The 20,572-nt window shown below is 41.0% G+C and overlaps 1 protein-coding gene across 2 annotated transcripts in view; it reads right to left on the bottom strand.

Annotated features, from left to right (window-relative positions):
* Window positions 1-19,927, bottom strand: part of LOC145391397 (phosphatidylinositol-3,5-bisphosphate 3-phosphatase MTMR3) — a 137,794-nt gene extending 117,867 nt beyond the window's left edge. For both annotated transcript variants that reach the window (XM_080266004.1, XM_080266005.1), the window contains exons 1-3: window positions 19,844-19,927; window positions 5,677-5,745; window positions 3-265 (exon numbers count right to left, since the gene is read on the bottom strand). In XM_080266004.1, coding sequence (XP_080122130.1) covers window positions 3-265; window positions 5,677-5,727 — 314 coding nt within the window. In that variant the 5' untranslated portion in view covers window positions 5,728-5,745; window positions 19,844-19,927. The remainder of the gene's footprint in view (window positions 1-2; window positions 266-5,676; window positions 5,746-19,843) is intronic.
* Window positions 19,928-20,572: the final 645 nt, after the last annotated feature.

The raw sequence follows: 20,572 nt of genomic DNA, 5'->3' as shown, positions 1-20,572 counted from the left end.
ACTTGTAAGATTTTGTGTCCTTGCACAGGAGAAACAGGTGAACAATTTCTCTGCACTCAACAGTTTCTATGACCCCAAGAGGAATATGGTAGGTCGCCTCACGCTGCTGCAAGAATATGCGATAGTTGGAGAAGGCGATGAGACCATCCGAGGTGCGGCCAACGTACTGAGCATACTCCCCGCTTAGTGGCACAAATGGGACTGACAGTGATGGTTCATCAAAGTGACACTTCTGCTTGGGGTAGGAATCTTGGGCTGCCAGCACCTGAAAAAAATAGTTATAATATTCCTTCCGAAAGAAAAATTTGGAAGGTGAACTACCAAATCTTTCTGCATAAAGAGGGTTCTTTCTTATATTATGTAAAGTCTATGCTCCTGATGGAGCAGTACTGGACTGGATGATGGATGGATGGATTAAATTAATTTAAAAACTTTAAATACCTGTACAGTACAATCGAAAATAAAGATCAGTTCTTGCTACTTAAAACTGATACGTAGTATGTTCTTAATTTTCCAATATCTTTACCAACTGAACTACCCCAATTATGACCAACAGCCTACTTTTTAAAAATTGGATCAAGACAACAATCCTAATAAATAATGTACAGCATACATAATTCTATCTATCTATCTATCTATAGCCCGACGCCCTAATCCCGCAAAGGGTGGCTGCAGACAAAACGCCTCCAAGTCGCTCTGTCACCCACCATTTGACTACCCTCCTCCCAACTCACCCCCCCCTCCCTCATATACCTCTCAACTCCATCCCTCCACCTCATCCTCGGTCTACCTCTCCCTCTCCCTCCCTCCACCTCACCTACATACACCCTCTTAGTCGGTCTTTCATTCTCCATTCTCTTCACATGTCCAAACCACCTCAGTGTATTTCTCCTAATCTTCTCAACCACATCCACATCCACCCCACAGCATTCCTTCACTTCTTCATTCATCAACCTGTCCCTCCACGTCACTCCACATGCTCCTCTTAAGTAACTCATTTCCACTGCTCTCACTCTTGACTTGTTCCCCTCTTGCAAGGTACATGCCTCGCTTCCATACGTCAGGGTAGGGATCACAATACTATCATGCAGTGACTTCTTAACTTCCATACTCACCTCCCTATTTCTCATCACTGCTTTCAGTGTACCAACAACCTTCCTTCCCTGCTGTACATAATTCTACAGGATTAAAAAAAAAAAAGGTGGGGGGGCAGGGTAACTGCAGACCAACCATTTTCTAACAGCTAGCACACCTGAGCATCCCACGAACAGTCCCAGGTGATTCATATCCCTGGCCATCCTCAACCCTCCCTCCTAGCATACACATTACACTCATTTCCACATGTGTGCCCCCCCCCCATAATAATAATAATGAAGCCCTTTCCTCTCTTCCATCCTTCTTTCCTTCCATCCTCTTCTGTCTTTCTTTCCTTCATTCTTTCCTTGTCCTTCTGCCTACAGGTGACTTTAAACTCCCTCTTCTGTCTTTCTTTCCTTCATTCTTTCCTATTCCTTCTGCCTGTGGGTGACTCAACACTGAGTGACAAGCCAAATGGTTTCCTGTACACCAAGAAATCATTTACTATGCTGGGCGGTAACCATATAACCAAATTATGGCACCTGGTGGTTTAGCGGGTAATTATTGCGCTCCAGTCGAATTGAGCCGGTGAAGGTTTGTATCCAAGGGGTGGTTGGGGTTGATTGCTCATGTAATGCCACTCAGGGATGAGTGAGGCTGGTGACTCTCATCTTAAATGTCGAGACCAACTGCCTAGCCCCGGGCTCCCACACTCATGGGGCAATGTAGGGTTGGATGGATGGATGGATGGATGGATGGATGGATGGATGAATGGATAATAATAATAACAATAATAATAATAACAGCAGTAATAGCTGTAGCAGTAGTAGCAGTAGTAATAGTAATAGTAGTAGTAGTAGTAGTAATAGTAGTAGTAGTAATAGTAGTAGTAGTACTGTAGTAGTAGTAGCAGCAGTTATAACAGTAGTAGCAGTAGTAATCATAATCATAATAATAATACAGTAAAACCACAATATAACAGACTTCAATAGACCAAAACTTGCTTTTATCGGACCTGAGGGGTTACCGGACTAAATTCCCATGTATTGGAAAAAGTCCGATAAAGCCAGAAGCAGTCCGGATTGCCTGACCACTTCAGCTATGTTCACCACAATAAGGTAAATAAAAGACATGTTTATCAGTGTATAGTATGGTATTATTATACAGTATACTGTACATCATTTGATTAATGTAGTGAAGTTATAACACTGTACAGTACCGAAATGGTAGTAAAAACAGTTTAAAAACCGTTTATGCGATCCGGACTATTGTCTGATATATCGCAAAAAGTCCAAGTTAACAGGGGGAAGTCTGGCTGTCGCTTTTATCGGAATTTCGCATTTTTTGGAATGGCTGGGGCCCCAGTTAGTCCGTTATAGTGAGGTCTTACTGTAATAATAATGTTTTAAAACACACACACACACACACACACACACACACACACTACATAGCTAATTATGTACCACAGCCTCCAAGAACAATCATTTATTCTTTGTACATCAAATACCACAAGGTCAATGACTATCATGGGGGTACAAGCTCACTCATACAATCACATGCGAATTGTATGAGCGAGCGAAATTTCCAGAACCTGTAACAAAGATGCAACCTCTGAAACTGGTAACAGCAGCAGTTGAGATAAATGAGATACCGTACTTCAGTTGATGAGGGATACAGATGTGAGAAAGACAATGGGACCGGATGAAGTAGCTGGTTGGATCTTGAAAGAATCTGCAGACCAGTTAGTGAGGCCTAACTCTGTTATTATAAGATTTTCCATAGAAAGTGGGGAGCTACCTACTGAATGGAAAAGAACACATACAGTTCCGATATATAAAGGTGGTGACAGGGAGGACTCGCTTAACAACCATATAGACTGGTCTCCCTCACTAGTATAGTCTGCAAATTATGTGAAAAAGTCATCAGAAAAAGATGGATAAAATTCCTGGAAGGGCACATAGTAATAACGTACAAGCAATTTGGATTCAGAGAAAGGTCGTCTTGTGTTACAAACTTGGCGAGCTTCTACAGTAGAGTGACAGACAACGTTCAAGAAAGGGATGGATGGGCAGACTGGTTTAAGAAGGCTTTTGATAGTGCCACACAGAAGATTATTATGGAAACTGAAAGCCCATGGAGGTGTACATGAGAAACTGTTGAAACGGATGGAAAATTATCTGACAGAACGACAAATGAGAACTGTCATGTTAGAAGTTTTCCCACTGGAAAAAGTTAACTAGTGGAGTGCCCCAGGGATCAGTGTTGGTCTCAATTATGTTCCTGATACTGTATATATGAATGACATGCCTGAAGGGTTGAGTACCTGCTGATGATGCAAAAATTAAGAAACATACTGAAGGAGAACATTTTTGTAAGGAACTGCAAAAAGATCTAGATAAACTCTACAAGTGGAGTCAAAGGTGGAAAATGGAATTCAATACAGTACTTATAAATGTCATGTATTGGAAATGGGAGTCAGTGATATGAGACCATGGTATGAGTACAAGATGGGACATGAAATAATAAGCAAGGCAAAAGAAGAAAAGGACCTTTGCGTGACTGTACAGGATAACCTATTGCCAGAGAAGCATATAAACAGGATTACCGGAGGAACTTATCGGCTACTGAACAACAAGAGTGGCATTTAAGTACATGGATGATGAGACGCTGAGAGAGTTAATAGCGACCATGATAAGGCCTGGAATATGCAGCATTGATATGGTCACCACACATGAAAAAGCATACCAGTAAACTAGAAAGAAAACAAAAGATAGCCACAAACTTGACAAGATTTAGGGAGTTGTCTTGTAACGAGAGATCAGAAAAGCTAACACCGCCAAACCTCAGAGAAAAGAGAGAGGGGAGATTTGAATGCAATGTTAAGGGGAGTAAGAGTAGAATATGTGGAAAGAGAGGACCTCTTTGTGAAAGATATTGGAAGAACAGGAGGACATGAATTCAAGATGGAAGAGTCGATGCCTCAGTGATGTAAAGAAATTTAGTTTTCCAAACAGAACTATAGACATTTGGAATAATTTAGAGGAAGAGCCAGTGCAAGTAGAGAGCATCCATGTGTTTAAATCTAGATTGGATAATAAATATTTATAGTAAAGTGACGGGGCAACACGAGCTAAGCTCAAACCCTGTATCATACAATTAGGTAAACACATCACTTCCTGTAATATACAGTGGATTCTTGAATTTCGATGGGTATGGGTACCTAAAAATCGCAGCGAAATTCAAATCATCGAAATTTAAACAGAACTTCTTATGGGAAAAATTAGTTTGGGTCTGGGGCCTCTGAACCTAACTACGTAAAATCATGATTTTTTGCCCACACTCCCTGGAAACCTGATGAACTATAACTGTGTTAAGCAACTGTAGTTCTGCACTGCACTTCCATACTGCAGTGTAGAATACGGATTTTCGCCTTTTCAGCAAGTGTATACTTAGTGTATTTTTGCCCTTTCCTGTACTGCCATTTCTCCCTTGGCTGCAAAGATTCAGAGATGCCAGGCTGCTCTCGTCCATTACCATTGCTACCTGAAGTACCACTCTCGCTTGCCATCTTGAAACAGGTAAGCTGCGACAAAAATACAAAGAAAATGCAAACAACTAACTTGCAGAGAAATGCAAGTCCACGCATAGAAGGTTCAGGCTGAAAGTGCGGCGCTTGGCTGTAGAGAGCTTGCAGGACAGTCGCAAGATGGCCGCCAACAATAGAACATCGTCTTGCACACGGCTTGTTGTTGTTGTTGGCGCCTACTCCCAACTGGGAGTTCTTGTCTTTAAACAAGATGACTTTTTTTTTCTCTGTCTCTATTGTTCATTTCTACGTTGCTCCTTATATTCATATTTACTTTTCGTTGTTTCAGTATTCTGCCTACTGTATTTGTTACCATCTGTAATTCATTTTGTTTTAGTATTTCTATTATTGATTCTTTTCCTTTAATTTCTCTTATTATATCATCGCTGCTTCACATATGAATAAATGATGTTGATTTTCATTCTCTTCTTGACACATGTCACATACAGTATTAGGTTAGGCTCATACTTTTTCTTATACATTTCCTTCACTTCTAGCATTTTGATTCGCATAAAAAATATTATCTTTGCTTGCTTTGGTTGGAGTCGGGCCCTGAGAGCAACGAAAAACACGATTTTGCATAGAAAAGCGAGGTAGGTGGTCCACTCCAAAACGCACTGAAATCCGAATCGTTGAATTCTAAACTGTCGAAATACGAGAATCCATTGTATTTACATGGATCATTTATCCACAGACACATTAGCTAAGCACTCCATTTTCATTAACTACCATCCCGTGTTCCTACCTTCAAACTATTTGATGGGCAATTGCTATGACCGATTTGTTAAGCATCTTTGCCCTGAACCTTTTCACTACAAGGATTGCTTCTAACTACAATACAGTATTGAATATCCAGATTATCCTGTACAAAGGTGGTTAGTAATTTTCATACACTTCCTATCACTCAAAGCAATTTACAACTGCTATCAATGAAATTTTCAAATGTAACATTAACTACTTTTGCACCCCCAAAAAGACTATTCTGTCCAGCAGAGATCCAGAATCAAGCTTACCTGGTAGGTCGATGTATCGCCTGTCCCTCCACCACTGTCTTCAGAGTCCATCCCACTCAAATTGCTTTCCTGTTTGAGTAAACACATTTTCATTAACCACCTGCTATACAGTACGGTTCAGAAGTACAATACAGCACCCCTTTGAATGAAGAGATTTAACTGCCACTATGAATACTGGTAAATTAATCCTGCCACCACCAAAAGGTTCTAAACTCATGAAAGATCTATCATCATAAAGATATCAAAAGCATTCTAACAACTCCATCAACATTCAGTGGAGGGATCTAACTACTGTACTGTACATGCCATCCAAACAGGGACATTAATCATAGAAAAAAATATATATGCAATTTCCTCCTCTGACGCTTGCAAAAGAATTACAGAATAAGATTTTTCTTTTCTTTTCGTCAACAGCTTAACTAAGTTTCAATTTGGGCCACCCCACAGGTTCTTAGTAGCTATATGCTGTAAACACTGCATATTAAGGCCAGGACGCCTGCAGCAACTGTCCCTTTCAAAGAGTCGAACAAGCAAACACCAGGATTCATACTATATTTTGAGATGATTGGATATACGGTAAAGTTCTGTACTGTGTTTTCATCCGTCAACTGTGTGCCTTTAGGATATAAGGAGTGGGTGGGAGAGTGGAATCTAGTATTACAATTCTGTTCTTATTGTAGAGAGGAGTGCATCTAGTCAAGTGGTGTACCTATGGGATTAAAATAACTGGGAGGCAGCATGACTGGAAACACACTTCTGTGAAAGGCTAAGTGAGAGGAAATGGGAAAGGTATAAAATGAGAGAAGAGAATTTGCTTAGGCACAGTGTCAACATGGAGGCAAAGTTCTTGAAAACAGCAGGCTGAATCCCATCATGATAATATTTGTGCAGGAAGGAGGTTGGTGATAGTCAATACCCTCTTTAGACACAAAATAATCAACAAATATACATGATGAGTGATGAGAAGGGTGGGTGGTGAGCTCAATGAACGGAAGGTAAAGACTGGCTGTGTGTGTGTGGATGATAAAATGAGAAGGTGTGTATTGGATGCAAGAGCATACAGAGGTTGGGGGACTGGACTTTCTGACCACCACATGGTGGTGGTGAAAGTCGAGTTTCAAATGAAATGGAGGAGTAGGAGAAGGGAAGGACAGGAGGAAGTAGTTCATGCCATGAGAGTAGAAAGGTTGCAACAGGATGGTCAAAAGACAGAATATAAGAGAGAAGTGGAGTAGCAACTGAGTAAATATGATCTGGAGCAGATGGGGGACGTGGAAGGTGTGTGCAACATATTCACAGAAAAAATCTATGCAGAAAGTGTGGTGGTGTGTGGGAGTGAAGAGAAGATGAAATGGGGTGCAAGAAACAGCATGGTGGAATAAAGAGGTGAGACAGGCTGTGGCACAAGAGAGGAAAGCACATCGTGAGTGGATGAGAAACAGGGGCGTGGAAGTTGAGAGACGGAAGAAAGAGTTACATGCAGACAGGAAGAGGGAGGGGGAAAAGATTAGTAAGAGAAAGATGTGAGTGGATGAGGAATTTGGAAGGAATTTGAGTGTTGCCTAAAGTGCAGAGAAAGTAAGAAAATGTTCAAGAAAGAGGTAAAGAGAGTTAGACAAAGCAAGAAGTAAGTCAGGGAGTAAAAGATAAAATGGTAGACTGCCAGTGGAGAAGGGAGAAAAGTGGCTAGGGAATGGCTGGGAGGAGGGAGGTGAGAAAAAGAGGAAAAAATCAGTAGGATGTAAGTAGTGGAAGCAATGAAAGAGCCCCAGGAATTGTTGGAGTGTATGGTGAAATGCTGAAGCATGGGGAAGAGATAGTAGCAGAATAGATACGGAAGATGTGCACATTGGCCTGGGAGGAAGGTAGAGTACCAGAGGATTGGAAGTCAGGTATACTTATTCCCCTGTACAAAGGAAAAGAGGAGAAAGAAGTATGTGGTAATCACAGGGACATTTGTCTTCTTAGTGTAACTGGATATGTATATGGTAGGATACTTACTGATAGCATCAGAGAAATAACAAAGGAATTAGTTGGAGAAGAACAGGGAGGTTTTAGGAAGGGTAGATGTTGTGTAGATCAAATATTCATTCTTAGGTTTTGGTAGAAAAGTTTTTAGAGACGGGAAAGAAGTTGTATGCAGCCTTCATGGATTTGCAGAAAGCATATGACAGGGCAGACAGACAAGGAATGTGGAAAGTACATATTAAGAACATATGCTGTAAAAGGGAAGAAGTTGAATGCCGTGAAGAGTATGTATGAGGGGGCTAAGGCTGCAGTGTGTGTGGATAGTGAACCGAGTAAATTTTTCTACTTGAGTGTTGGACTGAAACAGAGATGTGTTCCCCATGGTTGTTCTATCTGTATATGGATGAGGAGGAAGGGGGAGGCCAAGGACGCGAAAAAGGGATGGAATGGTGAGGTATAAGAGAGAAGAGGGTGTGAGCTGGGAGCAGGGCAGTGAAATGGAACTGGATAGGGTGACATGGAGGCGATTTGTGGCACACCTTACTGGATTGAAGCGTCTGGCAACAGATAGATCGATACAGTATATTAAAGTGAGCAGTATGGAAAGAGAATACAATAATCTTTCACGTATGTGTCAGTCATGATGAGGTCAGAGAGGCAGGAGACAGTGGAACAACACCAGAGTCACCGAAAGTTGAGTCAGAGCAGGAAAAATCTGAAGTATCTGAGAAAAAAAAGGTAAAACTACTGAAGTGGTTCATGAAAATGTACCAGAAGGGAAAGGTTCTTTATTTAACCTGTTTTTACAAAGCCCATACTGGTTGGGATTTTGATGCAACTGAATCAGCCACACCCCTTACATGCTGTCTTACACAGTGTGATAAATATTAAACACATCAAGAATGATTACGCTTATACCTAAAGCGTACAGGCTATACAGGAGTGATTATTATGGTGCAAGTGCTTATGGAGAGGATGGAAAGCGATAGACTGACTCTATGTGAGTGAGGTGGAGGGAGGGAGAGGGAGGGGGAAGCAAACAATGAGATGGAGGGATGGAGTGGAGAGGTTTATGAGAGAGGGGTGTGTGTGCTGGGAGCAGGGCAGTGAAATGGCAGGGGACAGGGCAACATTGAGGTGATATGTTTGTGGCCACCCCTTACGGGATTAAGGCGTTTGGCAATAGATAGATAGATAGGAGTGAGGACAAAATATGATTATCGCAAAATTAATTCCTACATTACAACCTGCCCTTCTTCCCAGAGGCCAATACATAATCCTGGCCTGTTTGATGCAGAGTTAAATAGTTACACATCAGACACACAACTATACATTCAGAAATATCAATGTATCCATTTTCAAAGCTCACTCACTTCTAAGGAATGGAACAAAATTCTGTTAAAAACAGCAAGGAAATCTCTTACATAACCAGCAGCCTACAGTACTGATACAGTAGAATGCCAATTCAGTGCAAATCAATTTTAAATTATTAATTTAAAACAACACAATACTGTGTATATTTTCAATCGAAAGCATATCCTTCCAATTTTACAAGAGTTAAATTTGGCACATCATGGAAATCCAACGAAAACAGGTTTGGCGCCTAATGATTACCATCAGATGCTTCTCTGGACAATCATCCCACACCCTGGCCCACTCTTCCTGTCACCCACCACTCAAAGCATTCTCGTTTCACTTGTCCTGGTTCTTGGCGCATGCGACGAGAGGCAGCAAGCAGTGTACTCGTACATACCACACAGTAATTATGCCATTCACTTCCGGACTTCAATGCAAGGAATGGTTGGTGTTAATAAGAGTAAAAGTAGATGATGTATATTCCATTTTCAATGAATTAACGCCGGCGTGCCGCAGGGGTCAGTTCTGGTGCCAACCCTATTCCTGGTTCATATTAATGATCTCTTATCTGTCACCCACAATCCCATCCACTCATACACAGATGACTCAACACTTCATAGTTCATTCACACTCAGACACCCATTTACAAAGTCTAATATCTCTACCACTCAACTCAGTACAGCCATCTCCATAAATCAAGACCTATCTACGATCAGCGAATGGGGACAAAACAACCTTGTCTCATTTAATGCTAGTAAAACTAAATGTATACAATTTACTAATAGACAGATATTGCCCGAATCGTACATCACCTTCAGTGCTACTAATATTCCCATCTCCAAAAGTATTGAAATTCTTAGCGTCTCACTTAACAATGCCCTCAGTTGGACCTCTCATGTTAGATCACTTGCTAAAACCGTCTAAAAAAAACTTGGATTATTGTACAGAGCCCGTAACTTCTTCACTGATGAGCAGTTAGCTATAATTTATAAGAATCATGTGCGCTCTCAGCTTGAATATTGCTCACCCTTGTGGAACGGATGTGGAGAGGTTGCATTAAAACAACTAGACAAAATTCAGAACAAAGCTGTTAGCAGTAATAACAACCCTGCCATTACAAATAAACTACCTCCCCTGCAAGTAAGAGGGAATGCTGCCTCCCTTGCATTATTTTCCAGATTTTTTATGGCAAATGCTCAGATGAAGTTGCGTCCATGGTGCCACATCTCCATGCCTTCCCTCATGCTACACGGGCATCTGGTAGTGCTCATGACTGGAATGTCACTCAGCCATATTGCAGAACTTCTGCCTATCAGAATTCTTTCATTCCCTGAACTGCATCTCTCTGGAACTCACTTCCCCAGAGTTGTTTCCCTCCAAATTTCAACCCACAGCTGTTCAAGTCTAACTGTTGCAGATATTTTATGAACAGAAGACACCAGTAATCTGGTGTACCTGTGGATTTTTTTTTTTTTTATTCATTTGTTTTTCCTTCCTCCTTTCTCTTATTTAAAAAAAAAAAAAAAAAATCTCATAATTACAGTATTAGTTAATAAAAATATTTTTGCTCTTCAGTGTTTCTCTCAGGGCCCCAACTGTTTTATTCCATTAAAAAAATGCATCAATTTAGCACGAAAACGATTTAGGGCAATCTCTCGAGAGACCGAACCCTAGTCGCATTCACTGACCTTCTACTGTATCTCATTCCTCTTCGTAACAGTTGGTCCTCCTCATCTGCAAAGGATATAAGCCCTTTGCAGTGCAACAAAATATCATCAAACTATAAAATCTATTTAAAACATATTATGAGATGGTTTACTACCCTATGAATAACCAAACTCTATAATATGAAGGGTCGACTGTTTCCATTAATTTTCATAACTTACAAGTTTTTTTGATGTGGGTAGTAAACAATCAATTATGTCACGCAAACCATCCTTGCGAGCTAGCAGCCAAGAAATTCCCTCCATGGAGTAATAGTCAAGCCAGCACAAAATCCAGAGAGATCACTTTTACAAAATCCAGCTAGTGGAAGCCTACACAAAATCCAGAGAAATCACTTATACAAAATACAGTAGCTAACAAGCCTTTAGCAAAGATGTATCCCCACCATTAGCTAAAGAATAAATAGATATGCATTCATAAATGTGGCAATTTCATATATAGGGGCATAAACTAGGACTTGCACACTTTCTTTCTTTAAGATGTGAAGATGATCCAGCAGGAAGATTCCAATAAACAACTATTTACAGATGTTTCCTTACATAAAAACAGCTTGTATAATACTTACAATGTGGCAATTTCATATATATGGACATAAACTGGGATTCATAGTCCTTCTTTAAGATATATGAAGAGAATCCAACACGAAGTTTCCAAAATACAGTACAGTATAACAAGACTAGAGTTTCCCTAATGTGGTCATAGCTCGTAGACAACATGGCAATTTTACACACCGTATACGGGCATCAACTACAACACATACTCTAGCTTTACGTGATATGAAGCTAATCCACCAGGCAGTTTCTGAGATACAGGCCTGGACGGAAAGACAAACAGACAGATAACTATCTATCTATAGCCCGATGCCCTAATCCCGCAAAGGGTGGCCACAGACAAAACGCCTCCAAGTCGCTCTGTCACCCACCATTTGACTACCCTCCCCCCAACTCACCCCCCCCTCCCTCATATACCTCTCAACTCCATCCCTCCACCTCATCCTCGGTCTACCTCTCCCTCTCCCTCCCTCCACCTCACCTACATACACCCTCTTAGTCAGTCTTTCATTCTCCATTCTCTTCACATGTCCAAACCACCTCAGTGTATTTCTCCTAATCTTCTCAACCACATCCACATCCACCCCACATCGTTCCTTCACTTCTTCATTCGTCAACCTGTCCCTCCACGTCACTCCACATGCTCCTCTCAAGTAACTCATTTCCAGTGCTCTCACTCTTGACACAAGACAGATTTTCCTTATATGGTCATAGCTCGTAGAGTACAGAAAATATGGCAATTTTACATATAAAGTGCTATACAGGCATCAACTACAACACATGTTCTATCTTTCTGTGTGATATGAAGCCAATCCACCTAGTAGTTTCCAAGATACAGGCCCAGGTGGAAAGACGGGCAGATGGATAACAAGACAGGTTTTTCCTTATACTGTATGGTCGTAGCTCGTATAGTACAGACAACATGGCAATTTTACACATACAGGCATGAACTATGACACATACTCCATCTTTCTATGCGATATGAAGCCAATCCACCTGATAGTTTCCGAGATACAGGCCTAGATGGAAAGACGAACAGACAGACAGAAAAGGGGCAATTCCTATATCTCCACCATATGGAATAATGGTGGAGATAGTCAACAGCCACTCCATCACAGCAGTAACTTCAACAAACTAGAGATTAGGCTATAGCACACCTAATGTCTGACTTGGGTCATATCTACGATTGGGATAAAATTAATCTTTTTGTTTTTAATGCCTCAGAAACTCAGTTCTTACATCTTTCGTTTCGTTTCATGTCTTTCTTGGTCTACCCCTCATAACCCCACCCCCAATATTAACACTTCTCACCTTCCTCACCCAATTATCATCCCCCATCCTCTCCACATGTCCAAACCACCCCAATCTACCTCTCCTCATCACAACACCAATACACTCCAGTCTCATCCTACCTCTCAACTCTTCCATTGTAAACCCAGCCCCTCCAGGCCTTGGACGCAGGGACGCACTGCACATCCACCTAATCATTGTCATTTCTGTACGTCTGAGCCGGCGAATATCTTCCTCCCTCACTGCCCAGGTCTCACTGCCATACAGCATTACACTCCTAACACATGCTGCATTCAAAGACCCTTTAGCACGTAGGGAGAGCCCTCTCAATGTCAGGAGAGGCAAGAGCTCCCTGAACTTCTTCCAACCACTTCTCACCCTAGCCACAGAGCTAGCTCCAGCCCCACCTCCAGCACACAACATGTCTCCCAAATAACAAAACTCTTCCACACACTCAAGAGATTCACCTGCAAGTTCAATCCTTTCACGTCTGACAATCTCCACCTGCTCACCCCGGCACGCCGTACACATAAAATCGGCATTATCTCGCAGTCTACCTCTGATACCACTACATCTCTTATGCACCCATTTATTACACACACCGCACAAGATGGAATTACTTCCCACGCCCTTGTGGCAAACTGCACATGGCCACTCTCCCTCGTCTTTGACAGTACCGCCACCAACCCTAGATATCATCACTTTTGTTTTATCTGCATTTACCCTTAAACCCTTTTGCCCCATACCATCTCTGCACTTCCTAAACCTTTCCTCTGCCTCCCTTTCATTCTCTGCAATCAACACCAAATCATCAGAATACAACAACTCCCATGGGAGTCCGTTTCTAAAGTCACGTGAAAGGGCTTCAAGTACCATGATAAACAACATGGGACTCAAGACTGACCCCTGACGCACAACAACATTCACGGAAAACTCATCATTCAAATCTCCATTCACTCTCACCTGGGTGTGAGCACCCACATACATGGCTATAACCACCCTAACCAGCCACTCCTCCAAGCCAAGCTTTCTCATTGCCCACTTCACCACCTCTCTAGGGACTCTGTCAAAGGCCTTTTCCAAATCAACAAAAACAAAATAAAGATCCCTTCTCCTACCAATATATTTTTCCTGAAGCTGTCGAACAATGAATATGGCATCAGTGGTCCCCCTACCTGGCATAAACCCAAACTGCATCTCATCAATATTCACTCTTTCTCTAATCATACCTTCTAAAACTCTCTCCATTACCTTCATTATCTGAACTAAACATTCCACTGGAGAATCCTCTTATTTTTAATGAATTTCAACTCAATCCTGCATCTTTTTTAAACATACTTGGGGTTTTATTCTCTTGGGATTTATCTTGAGATCATATTACCTCTCTTGTAAAATCTGCTTCCAAGAGATTAGGTGTGCTAAGCTGACTCCGTGCCTTCTTTACTCCTGCACAGTCGTTGACTTTATAGTACACAAGTTATATTCACCCCTGTGAACAGTAGAACTCTCATGTGTTGGGAGGTTCCCCACATACAGCTCTTCTCAGCAAGGTGGAGAAAAAGGCTTTCTCATTAACTCTCCTCCTCTTACTGGTTCCTTTCAACCTCTGTCTCTTTGCCACACTGTTGCACCTTCATCTCTTTTCTATCACTACTTCAATAGTCGCTGCTCTTCTGAGCTGTCTGCTTGCATCCCTCCCCCACTACGGCAGACACGTAGCACCCACCTAGCAACAAACACTCATCCCTTTTCTGTCCAACTCTCTAATGCAAGAGTTAACTGTTACTCTCGGTCCTTCATGAATGCAACAGGTCAATTCTGGAAATGTCACCCTCTGTCTGTACTTCCTACTGCCTATGATCTCCAGTCTTTCAAATGCAGTGTGTCCAGGCAACTGTAAATGAACAGACCTTGAATTTGTCTTTGTTATCTTGTTCGGTTTGTTTTTTCTTAGAGAGAACAAGTCTGTGAGCTCCTGGCCTATGGTTCTTTCTTTCTTGCATTAAAAAAAAAAAAAAAAAAAAAAAAAAAAAAGCTTTGCTATGGTATATTTTACAGCAATCTATCACATTGTAAACACTGCTGCTGTTCAAGAGATTCAAGAGTGATAGCAGTATCTCATCTAATCAAGATAACTTACCCTTACCAATAAAAATGCAACAAATGCATTTACTTTCACAGATTTCATATCCAAAATCATTGCTACATAAAAACAAAAGGGATAGACTACTGGGATAGCTTTCATACTATAGCTAAAAGTTTCGCCTATTGCAATGGCAAGAGTTGTTTACATCAGCTCTTTAATTCAAGATGCTCCTCCCCAAACTCATCAATTATTCACTTGCAAAACTCAAATAGAAATGATATCTTCTTATGGCAACATGAAAATACTACCAATAAATCTATCAAGTTAAGAGGAAACGCTGAGTACCGGTAAGTGGCAATCTAAAATTCCATCTTTACCAAAAACTCAAAAAGTTCATGTGAAAAGCAGCATGCATCCCTTGCTAAAACATTCTGACAACATTACACAATAACAATGGCACCTAACATACCTAGCTAACAAAAATACCTTGTTCCCTTCAAAATGAATGTCTTCTGTTGGGTTAGCAGGGATGAACTTTAATTTCAAAACACACTGTCCTGACCACATACTGTAAATCAACTCACATATGACAAAACAGGGTGGAAATGTTGAAGCATTCTGATGCATACAATATACAACTGTATTTTTTTCCTCAATAAATTGCAGCCTAATAATAATTATTATTTTTAAAAGGAAATATAGTATACAATATTTTGAAGACAAAGGGACAGCTGGAAACCTGTCAAGCCTACTTACAGGACCACAAAGAGGAATAGCACAACTTCTTTGATCCGAGCGTGAAAAATAAATGGAATAGTCTGCCGGAGAATGTTAGCAGCCCTAACGTAAATACTGTACTTTCAAGAACAGGCATGATAGGCTTCAGACTGAGCTTTATGAGGTCTGGCTCCCTTGCCTCTTTGTTATCACTATGATAAGCAACAAACCACAACAAATGGCCAACTGTCATGGTGGGCTTTCTATGTTGATTTGGCTCCAACATCAATCTAGCACCAATTTCATCCCTAATACTCTAACCTAACCTCAACTTGCCAAAATTAAACAAATCTAACCTATTCTAACCAAATCATCATTCATTAATGGGAGCTCGCCAATATTTTGTCCCATAACAGAGCTGGTGGGAAAAAAAAAAAGCTTACTTTTTCAGTTTAGCTCATAATGACCCCACTTTTTTTCAGAGTGTTCCATGACATTTTCTCATCAAATCTGGAAGGGGGGGGGGTGTATTCTATATGGCATTTCCTTCTCTAATGTTGGTGGCCTTCTTAAGAGCTGTCACACGGGGACACATGCAAAACAAGCTCCAGCAGCAGAACAGAATGGTTGTCCAAAAATACTGTTGCCTATCACACAGTGTGACTTGATGATGCCACCTTCTTTATAGAGTTCAGCCCACTCAGCTGGTCACTGCAAGGCCACTTGCCCCAACTTCCAAGCAGATGACATATGCCAGACAGTGACAACCAGGGTAAACTTTACTGGTACCATGCTTAGTGTGTGATGACAAAACTGCGCAAAGGTGAAAGCACAAAACCAATAGGATTTATCCAAACTGGTACTGGGTACCCCACTCGTAAACACAAATTTTCCCTTTTACAAAAACTTCTATCTATCTATCTATTGCCAGATGCCATAATCCCTTAAGGGGTGGCCATTTGACTCTGAGTTATTTGTTTTACAGGGAGGGGCACTAACCCAGTTGTTGACACATAGGGAGCACGTATGGTTTGGTTATATGGTTACCACCCAGCGTTGTAAATGGTTTCTTGGCTTACAGGAAACCATTTGGCATGTCACTCAGTGTAAAGCCACCTATAAAGGAAAGATAAGCATAAGAAGTGACAGGAAAGATGGGAGAAATAGGAAGAGAGGAGGGCAGACACAGAAAAAGAATGATAAAGGCTAAGGAAGAAGTAGGCAGCACTACATCAAGTGAGTGGATGATGGTCGCCACCATCTACCACTATTCTACCCACTATATACTATACATACATATTGCTAGGGCAAGTATCAGAAACACATACAGGCATGGTTAGGTTAACAAAAAGTGATTAAGCAACGTAGGGTCTGGTTAGTACTTGGATGGGTGACCTCCGGGGAACACCAGATGCTGTTGGCATCCCTACGTGTCAAGTGGGGTTGGTGGAGGATTAGTACCCCTCCCTGTAAAACAATTAACTCTAAGCCCTTGGCCACCCCGTTTGGGATACATAGCGTCTGGCAATGAATGAATGAAACATGTACCACTAAGACCTGAGATGGGTTTGAGATAAGGGGTTCTCAGGCTAAGGGGATGGAGAAATACTGTAGTGGCCTCCACCACCTGGCATTCACTCCCCCAGTAGGGCCTCAAGTTTGAATCCCTCAAAGCCTTCAGAAACACCACCAGCTCAGGCGTGTGATAATGATGCTTTTATTTGAAAAATGCACAATAATGGCAGGAATGCAGATTTTCATACTGCAGTGATATTGAAACCACCATGACCACATGCACAATAACCAGGGGATCACTGCACTGTACAGCAGATGATGCACGCTACTCAGTCATAAAGGATAAACTCTATACTGAGAATGAGACTCCAGAGCTTGAGCAGTGACAGTGAGCATGGATGGCCATGAACAGGTCTCATGGCAGAGCATTCTTGGCTGTTCACAACACTCCCATGGCAACAAAACTTGGCATCCACAGGTCCCTATGTGGTAGTGGCTTTGTAAATGGTTTTCAAGGTTAGGTTTTGTAGCCATCTGGAGAGTTAATATCATAGGGATGGGGTGGGGAAGGGTATAGCCCCCTCTTACTTAGTTAATTATATTTTCTTATTGCTTTTCATGTGTTTTATTCAATTTTTTATGATATCGGTAATGTCTTATGCTGCCAAGGAAGACAGTGGGGGGAGAGAAAAAACTGCAAATAAAGCATTTCCAATAAAAATCACCACTAATAGAATTAAAAACACATGAAACTTCAGTTACCTCACCAGAAAAACAAAGACAGAAAATTGACGAGTTAATGTAAAAAATATTCCTGACAATGGAAATATCAAAATTCCAAGGTACAGTCCAGTACCATAAACTCTCAATTATCCATTGTTGCAATATCTAGCATTGCTGGCTCGGCTCTATAAAAGCAATACAGTACCCTGAAAAATTACGCAATATCCAGCGCCGAAACAGGACGTAACCGGCAGTTCTATGCAATATCCGGCATCAAGGAATATTAACCTGCTCGTATGCAGCAGCCAACTAGTGCTATATTACTATACTGTACTTTATGCTTCATTTTCATCTTTTACTCATAGGAAAGTTTCTAGGATTGAGGGTCGAGACAGAAAGCAATGCAATATCTGGTTCTATGCCAAATATTGAGCCAATGGGGGGTACTATGCAATATCCGGCGTTTCACTTTATTCGGAGTAGGGTTTGGCTGAATTACACCTGATAACTGAGAGTTTGCTTAATATAATGGAAGTGGTTAGGATTATGACAGCTGTAATCATACACACACTCACAGACTACCAGTATGATTACGGCACCTACATACACCTAATGAATGCTAGAGATGTTAGGTTAGGTTAATAGTGTTATAATTCAGCTTAAACCACTAGAATCTGGGTTATGTTTGGTGGTTCAGCTAGGTTAGGTTTGGTTACGGCTGCTGTAATTGTGGTCCTTGAGTGTAGGTTACAGCTGCCGTAATTGTAGTCTATGAGTGTATAATTACAGCTATCGTAATCCAAACCAAAGCCTAATATAAAACCATAATTCCACCCCATGTCCTCCCAGCTATGTGGAAATTAATCATCGCACTGGTAGAAAACTCATAAAAAAAACAAAAAAAAGGAAAAGGAATCAAAGATCGTAAATTTAATCAAGCTAAACCAACATCCATTACAAGAATGGAATTTTTTTCTCCTTTGTTGCACTCATTTTCTAAAACTGATGATTTTCAATGTACAATTATTTTGATCAACTGAGACACTTTTGTCACAAATGACTCCTACCCCTACAGGGGTGTGGTCAGATACTGAATAAAATTTTTAAAAACTAATTGAAATAAGCTAGAGATCTACCCACACAAAACTTAACCTGCCATAACTAATCTATCATAACCAAACTAAACCTAACTGGGGAGGGGCTTTGCTCCTCGAAACCCCCCTCCCACATCATTAACCAACCCAAACTCACATACCTTGAAAGCCACTCAATCCTTGAAAAGCAGCTTACCTCAGGAAAATGTAGTTTAGGCCTCTTCAGCCACCCTAGCACCACTGGGAATAGGAGCTATTGCAGAGCGAAGGTCATGCGTCATGATCAGGGAAACCACTTACAAGACTATACTAAAACCTCCATAAATAATGCATCTGCAATGGATATGCCATAGAGGTTACCCCCCTAAATTTTGAGATACCATGTCATACAGCAAACTGAAATAACTGATGGACATGAGTGCAACTAAAGAAAATTAAACCAGAACCTTGGTTTCATGTCCATAATGAATTCAGACTGAAATAATACATTTACCTTTCACATTCTGCTATTATCTACCTTCACTATAGTCTTACACTCATAGCTTAAGGTGCTGCATGTCATTGTTCATCAATCTACAAACCCATATTACAATGATCAGTGACAAACTCTTCACACTAATGCTATTACATTACAGAAGCTCCACTACATTACAAAACTGCCCAAGGGAAAGTTGCTGAGCTAGGACTATGGCTGTGTTCATAGGCCTAAGCTACAAGAGCTCCATTTAAACCTGCAAGTCACTGCCTGCCTTAGCAACAATCTCTCTGCCAACCAAATGTGTGCCACCTGCGTAACAGTCATAGAACATGCTTACACCACCAAAAACCAAGAATCCGGGACAAATATACAAAACAACCATGGTTTCCTTGGATATTCCATGTTGCTGACGTCTACAAACACTGACGAGCACCGAAAACATATTTACTTCTTGGGAACATACCAGCGGCAGCAGATGTACATTAATACACATGCTGGGCATTATTATCCCCAGCAAGTTTCACTTGCTACCCAAACCCTGACAACGTTTAAACAAATTTGCGAGAAATTCGCTTTACGGAGTGATACGACAGGAGGCGGAGACGACATAACAAGCAGGATATTTTTTCCCGAATTGACCTGATCACAGATCCAGCGCTCTTACCTTCTGCTGTGAGAGTGATCCAGGAGCCTCTACAGACCTTGCCTGTCACAAACAAAAAGCCCTTAGGCAATTTGAATACTAAACACTTCGATTTCTCTTCTACATTGAAACTATGTCACACAATATGGCGGCAATAACAACAAGATAATGTCCAACAATGAAAATGTACTTTTTCTACTGTATAGCAAAATAAGCTCCAACCATGTTGCTACCAAGAAATACGCATAATATTTTTATGGGTCAGAATTTATATCAAAGTTTGCACATGCAAGGAATAATAAGACTACTAGGAAAACATAGGTTTTTAGAAGACTTGCTTCTCGCCCAACCGAGCCTCAAGGGCACGTGACGTCACAGAACAGCTGACTTCATTAATTACAATATATACATTTTCGTTTCAATTTGCAATAGTCCATATAAATCTGTAGGAGGTGCTTGCTGTACGATTTTACATTGAGAGTAATGGCAGATTCACCTGTTGCTTACTCGCGCCTAAACTCCTCGACTCTAGGAGTGCATAGAGTACAAAATTAACGATGCCAACATCTTTTTTTTTCTGGATATTTTATATATGCCAGTACGACAGTCTTCTGCAGTTCATAACTATTATTACCCAGTAATTGCAGTATAATTTATCACAAAGTGTTCAGTGAATTCGTAGTACATCTTAAGAAAATATATATGCCATGAAAACTGACATCACCAGCCACCACAACAAACTGTGACCTT

The sequence above is a fragment of the Coenobita brevimanus genome, chromosome 18 (genome assembly GCF_032717465.1).
Source record: "Coenobita brevimanus isolate Jiangsu-jjx chromosome 18, ASM3271746v2, whole genome shotgun sequence".
NCBI classification, from domain to species: Eukaryota; Metazoa; Arthropoda; class Malacostraca; order Decapoda; family Coenobitidae; genus Coenobita; species Coenobita brevimanus.
This window is presented reverse-complemented; position numbering and strand designations above follow the sequence as displayed.